The following is a 7,370-nucleotide window of genomic DNA, read 5'->3' as shown; positions in this document are numbered from 1 at the left end:
TTAGTCTCTGGTTAATTTTCTGAGCGCTAATTGATACAGCAAGCTCACAGTAGCAATAACAAGCCACTTGTAAAGACTGTTTAATTAACACTCAACTTGTAATCTAGCCCTATGCCTTTCATGAAGGAAAAATGCACATATGCACACAAATAACAGCTCAGTGATGATTAAACTTGTAGGATGCCATTGGCTCACCAGTATGCATAACCCCAGTTATGTTGTGTGTTTTCATCTGTGGTATCCAATACGTCAGTAGGTTTCCTTTAACTGTACTCCTGAATTGGGAAGCCTACTGTTGATCAAAAATCTCCAGTGGAGGGGATTAAAAAGGCAGCATTAAAGTACATCTCTTGGTACCTGCATAGACTGATGTTGTGGGGACACAATAGCAGATATGTAGAAATGCTGAGAAGCAGCTATACAGCACAGCACTGCAGGGAAACAATTGTCAGCACAATGCTGAGAAATAGATATTAGTCCTTGTGTACACTGTCACTCCAGAGACCCAGAAATACACCTAAGCACCATACTGGAACACAAGTTTGTGTCTTGCTTTAGACTGACATTGTAGGGTCCCAGAAATAGTTGTAATCAAAATGCTAATATAGATTAACTTGCAGGGCAGCTAAAATAAAAGTGCACAATTTTGGGCACTACTTTGTCATTTATTGTGAAATATGGAGTTTATTAAAATATCCTTATTCTTCCAAAAAGTCTCCATCACCTTCTCTTATTCTCTGAAAATTAAAGATTGCATAGTAGACAGAGTTACAAAGTACAAATTCCTTGGCACAACCATTCAACATGATTTAAATTTGGACATTAATATTTTTACTATAAAAACTCTCAACAAACTTTTGTACTTCTTATGGTAACTTAAAACATTTCACCTGTCTCAAAAACTGTCATCTTGTTTTTATTCAGCCATCATTTAATCGGTTTTATCATCCTCTATTTTAATCTGGTATAGCTCTGCTACATTATCATTAAAGGAGAAACTACAACAAATTGTTAGATCTAAGAAAAATGAATTGGGTGTCATCTTATTTCTCTTAAGGACATTTACTTTTCAAGGATGAATAAGAGAGTCAGAAAAATGTTATCTGATTCATCTCACCCTGGCCATTGTTTTTTTTAATCGTATATCTTTTTATCGTAAGTCATGGTTGAGAGTTTTAAGAACTCGGACAAACCGTTTTTGAAGAGTATTAAAATAGCAAACAGGATTACTTCTCTTATTTCACTTTTGGTATGATAAATTACACTTTAGTCACGCTTTGTGAATATATTTGATGGTTAGATTTTTACAATGCTGATTTTATTTATTTGTTCTTTGTCATCTGATACCTTTGCACCATGAAAAATGTTCTTGTATAATTTTCTTTTTTTATACTTGGCAAAAAATGATTCTATTCTATTCAAAGAGAGAGAGAGATAATTTATTCCAATTGTGTGCCTTAAAGGGACATGATCCCCAAATGGTCAAGCTCTTGAAAGTGATGCAGTATGGCTGTAAAGAAATGTCTAGAAAATATCTCTATGTAAATAGGAAAATTTACCTCAAAATGTCCTAATTATTCATACCCCACAGTAAAGAGACTTTAAGGAGCCAATTGTAATGATAGTCCCAGGACTTGCAAGGGTGTGGCATGTGCAGGCACAGTCATGTTATTTTTCTATTCAGTTTAAGGAAGCTTACTATGAAATGTCATGAGAATTTAGTGAAATCTCATGAGATCACAACAAACCAATGCATCACATCAGCACTGCTGATGCTGATTGTCTATTTTTGTTTTATTTTGATTTTTATCATCTGGACAGCAGCTAAAGTATAAACATTTGTTACTCATATTTTCTGTGTAAGTTTGGAAACAGAAGGCAAAAGTAGCTTTTTCAGATAATCGATGCATGTAAAGTGGCTGTTTGAAAACAAATACTCCCTAGCCGGTAAAATTAATCATTGGGAATACGTTAAAGGGGAGTACAATGTCCCTTTAATAGATAGTAGATACTTCAGAGCAAAATAATTTTCTGCAACCCTTTTGGAAGTGTCTTGATTACTGCGTCTTTGTCTGAGATGGATGTAGATTCCACTGTTATCTTTTTTGTCTAATAATGTATTTTTAAATAACTACAAAAACCGCATAAAATATTTAACACAGGGACATATTCCAATTCCTCAAAAATGTCTTAAAATAGAGAATTTGAAGAACCAAGCAAGACTTCTTTTTAGCAACATACTCCATTCACACATTTTGTCTGTAAAAGGACAGCTTATCAAGTGTCAAACCCCATCAAAAAAGAGTATGCACATACTCATTCACAGATGAATAAGTCATTTACTTCATGGTCATTCCTAAGTATTAAACATTGTAAAAATCCACTGATCATAGGAAACAACTTTGGAAGGAATATCAATAATATGTTAAGACTTCCATTTCAGTCTTTTTGGAGAATACGGTACACATACTTCAAAGCTAGCTTATGTAGCTATTTGAGTTATTCCACATTATAGTACATTATTGTAAGGCATGGACCTAAATAAAACAGCTCTTTTGCATAAAATAAAACAATTACCCCCTAACATTACAACCCCCCAACCCACTCAAAGTAAAAAAACAAACTAAAAAAAAAAAAAAAAACTAAACTACCCATTGCCCCAAAAAAAGGCATTTAGATGGGCATTCAGCTCTTTTTCTACCCTGAAAAAATTAAGAAACCATAATCTTAAAAAAAACACCACCAAAAATAAAAAAATAAACCTAGTCTAACCCCAATGATGATGGGTGTCGCCACATCTTCATCTCTGCGGGCAATCTATATTTCAATTGGGGTTAAGTTAGGGGGTGTTAGGTTAGGGGGTTTAGTTGTTAGTTTATTACTTTGCGTTGTGGGGGGATGGTGGCCAAGGGGTTAATAGTTTATTTATATAGTTTGTGTTGTGGGGGGTGTGGCGGTTTATGGGTTAACTGTTTATTTAGATAGTATGCAATGTGGGGGATGGTGGTTTAAGGGTTAACAGTTCATTAAGATAGTTTGCGATGTGGGGGGATTGCAGTTTATGGGTTAATCATTTATTTAGATAGTTTGCAATGTGGGGAATGTTGGTTTAGGGGTTAACAGTTCATTAAGATAGTTTGCGATGTGGGGAGATTGCAGTTTATGGGTTAATCATTTATTTAGATAGTTTGCAATGTGGGGAATGGTGGTTTAGGGGTTAATACTTGTATTTAGTGTTTGCGATGTGGGGGGATGGCGGTTTAGTGGTTAATACTTTTATTTAGTGTTTACGATGTGGGGGGATGGCAGTTTAGGGGTTAATAGTGTAGTTTATTGTTGTAAGTGTACTTTGTAATGTATTTTTGTTGTGTTTTGTGCAACTTTTTTTTATTTCGGAACACACTTTACCAGGGTGCTTAGTTTGTGGTATGGATTGAAGCGGAAAAGACTATTGCGCTAGCGCAATGGCAATTTCTCCCGACTTGTAATATCAGCGGGAAAAAAATGGATTGTGAAATCGCCATTGTGCTAGCACAAAGTCCGTTGCACCTCACTTGTAATTATGCCCTAAATATTTCTGCGGGTCCTTTATACCCAAAAAAAGGACTCATGGTAATTTACCTCATTGGTATCTGACCGAGTGTTAAAGGACGGCAACATAAACCATGAGAACTTAAGTGGCATTATTAGGCTATCCTTTGCTATCTACAACATGATTCTTAAAGTAGCAGAAATGACATAGTTTAATGAGTTTAAATGATGTCTGTCCCTGCACTGCAGTGAATTTGTTTGCCTTTAAGAAATATCTATTCATCTTTCTTTTTGCTCTCTGCGTGTCCCTCTCTCTGTGTCTGTCTGTCTTCATCCCTTACCTATGTATGTGCTACAACTCAGTATTTGTATTCTCGACCTCTCTTTTTCTCTCTCGTCCTCTCTCTACCACTGCTAGGGAGTGTAGCTGTATCACTGTCTCTGAGTCTATCTCTGCCACAATGTGTTTGTATCTCTATGTCAGGGCATTTTTGTGTCACTTGATCTTTACCTCTCGCTGTCATTCTGATGTATCTCACTATCTCCCTCTCAATCTTAGTCACTTTGACTCTGTCTCCTTCTCACTCATATTGTAACACTGTCTTCTCTCCTTCTAAATATAGCAGTAAAAGGGATCCACATTAATTGGTCATGGCTGTCTTACTGAGACGCTCAAAGTAAAATAATAGTTGTGTTGCCTGTGAAAGAAAAACCAGCAAGGCAGAAACTGCTGTGGCTTCCCTTGTCTCTGTTACTCTCTGACTTTATCAAATGATTCTTTTTTATCTCATCTAAGGGAGATACTACCTGCCGTGTGCAGATGAGTAATAATACATTATACATTTAGATTTAAAACATTATGAGTACAACATCTAAACATTGCTTATTATAATTTTGTCTGAAAAATGTTAATTAAAAGGCATTTCAATTTAAATACAAACAAAAACAGCAGTATCAGTTGTGTACTTCCTAGCAATGCTTATTGGCTATTGTCACTTATTGATAATGCTCATTGGTTTACAGGCACTTCCTGCTAATGCTCACTGAGCATTAAAGGGACATGAAATTAAACTTTCGAGTGACTTTCGAGTTACTTTCGAGATTTACTGCATTCTCTCTGTATTCTCTGTTGAAAAGCATACCTAGATAACTAGCAACTTCTGCTGTAACTTGTTAATAGGAAAAACCATAAGCCAAAGAGTATTAGTAGGAAGTACTAATTCACTGTTTACAGTATATCATACGCCTTAAAGGGACATTAAACACTTTGAGATGGTAATACAAAATGATAAATTGTGTGTGTATATATATATATATATATATATATATATACATATATATATATATATATACATATATATATATATATACATATATATATACATATATATATATATATATATATACACACACACACATATATATATATACACACACACACACATATATATATATACACACACACACACATATATATATAAATAAAACTCTACCATATAGTTTCATTATTTATTTTGTCCCCTCTTCTTGTAATTCCATTCTGAAATTGTAAACTTTTCAGTTAGAAATGTAAAGACAGACCACTGTTATATTCCACTGATTGCACACACTACTGACCTATTTATAACTTTCCCTGATTAGCCACAGCACAGAAAGTAACCTAAGTTACAACATGGCAGCTCTTAATTTTTTTTAGACATTAAAATGTTACACTTATTGGATCAATATTTAAACAACTAATTAAACTTTAACAAATGCACCTCCATGTTATTCTCAGACTAATGTTTTCTTTGAATGCATCTTTCTTTCTAGCATTTATTTCGTTTTTAATGTCCCTTTAAGCTGCATTGTGTATCATGGACTGCACAAATGTCACAACATCTAGCCCCACACTTTAGTGATCTGATTGGTGGAGACAAGTAGTTAACAGTGAGTTATGATGTAATTTCTGCGAATAATGGAAAATAATTCAGTTGAGACAGAATGCAGCTGAATGATGGGATTTGAAACCATGAGTAAACTATTTAAACAGTACAAGAGAAAAACATATATAGACATACATACTTAACCTCCTCTAACAATGCTTATTTTGTTTTTAGGTTTTTCAGGGCAACTTTGACAATGATACACACAGGAAGAATGTCATTGATCCACCTATCTATGCAAGATTTATAAGGATCCTCCCTTGGTCATGGTACGGCCGAATTACATTACGAGCTGAGCTATTGGGTTGCACAGAGGAGGACTGAAAAGTTACATTAGTTTGCAACTCAAATTTCAATTCAAACAAGATATCATCATACAAGAATTAAGAAAACAAAAACTGTGCAAAACCTGAAAGAAAAGTAATGGGTTTATAAAAGTAAAAATAAAAAGTGCTCACTTTATGGTAGGCTGGTAACTGTTTTTAGCAAAGTATTATGTGCCTGCCCATACATGACCCCCCCCACCACCAACACCACCAGTTTGTTCCCCTAATTATTATTGTTTTACAATGTAATATTTTAAATTTCTTCTAATTTGTTCACATTGGTTGAAATATGTTGGAAGAGAGGCAGCATTCTTTTTTTGCAAGCAAGGTAATTAAAATCACAGTAATTTACTCAAGCTAACAACATCATAATCTGAAAAATGTCTATATTTATATTAAAACCCTACTTGTAGAAATAGATACTGCAGCTTTAGCAATACTGGAATGACTGCATTATTCTAATTTCCCTTGTGCCTAACAAAAATATTAATATTTACATATCAGATTTTAGAAATTTGATTTACACCCATGAAATTACATTTTCTTATTTATTTTTTTCTTAAATTGATTTTTATAATGCATGTTTTAAGGCATGTAATTTCTCATATTAAATTACATTTCCTTTCATGATGACCTGAAAACCGAGTTTGTATTAAAAAAAATACTTGTTTATTTCTGCACGTTATTAACTTTAACTACAGTCATTTGTCATTTTTCTTAATCCCATTCATTTACTAAAAAAAGTATACTAAAAAGGTTGTATATTAACTACCAACAAACATTATTTTCACATTATTTCCAGACAAAATCAGAGCAATAGTCAAATCCTATCCATGTTTTTCCATAGCATAAATGTTTTCATTTTTTTTAACCATTAACATCTTATGTTTTTACCAAGGACAAGAAAAGAAATATCAACTTATTTGTATATGTCTAGCAATGTCTCTGTAGCATTTTCTCCATGCTTCATCCAAAAGTTTGACTTTAATTCTTGCATAAATAAAAACTAGTAAATCAATCCAGTTGTATGAAAAGTTACACTTCATTTCCCCTTGTGTTTTTATGTATGTAATTCTTTATGAAAACCAATGGATTTTGGTAGTGTCAATTGATATTGAATGTGGTAATGTGGTGAATCCATACATGATACTACTGGACACCTGAATACTTGAATTAAGTTGCATTTATGCAGTTACACATTATAAATGTTTAAGTTCAGATATATCAGAGCTGGAAGGGCATTCGACACATTACATTGACCCCTCTTGCTTTGCATATTCAAACACATAAAAACTGTTGAGGTCTTGTGGAACATATTCCATTTTTTCCCATATAACTGTACTACATTTCAGAAGCCACTAGATGGTTAATGTACTGTTTGTCTGTATAATCTAAGTTATATGTGGTGTACAACGTTGTATTCAACCTTTAGTGAACAATATTAAAGAGAAAGTCGAACATAAAAAATGTTGGAAACCAAAAACTGCACTGGTAATATTAAGCAGATTGGTTCAATTCTGCCCATATTTTGCACTTTATGCTCAGTACAGAAATGTAGTTATTTGTAGTGTATATAATGAAGTTTATC

At 33.6% G+C, this 7,370-nt stretch overlaps 1 protein-coding gene across 1 annotated transcript in view; it reads left to right on the top strand.

Moving 5' to 3' along the window:
- Nucleotides 1–6,800, top strand: part of EDIL3 (EGF like repeats and discoidin domains 3) — a 1,373,680-nt gene extending 1,366,880 nt beyond the window's left edge. The window contains exon 11 of the mRNA XM_053701474.1: nt 5,631–6,800. Coding sequence (XP_053557449.1) covers nt 5,631–5,780 — 150 coding nt within the window. The 3' untranslated portion in view covers nt 5,781–6,800. The remainder of the gene's footprint in view (nt 1–5,630) is intronic.
- The last annotated feature ends 570 nt before the right edge of the window (nt 6,801–7,370 follow it).

The sequence above is a fragment of the Bombina bombina genome, chromosome 2 (assembly GCF_027579735.1).
Source record: "Bombina bombina isolate aBomBom1 chromosome 2, aBomBom1.pri, whole genome shotgun sequence".
Taxonomy (NCBI): Eukaryota; Metazoa; Chordata; class Amphibia; order Anura; family Bombinatoridae; genus Bombina; species Bombina bombina.
This window is presented reverse-complemented; position numbering and strand designations above follow the sequence as displayed.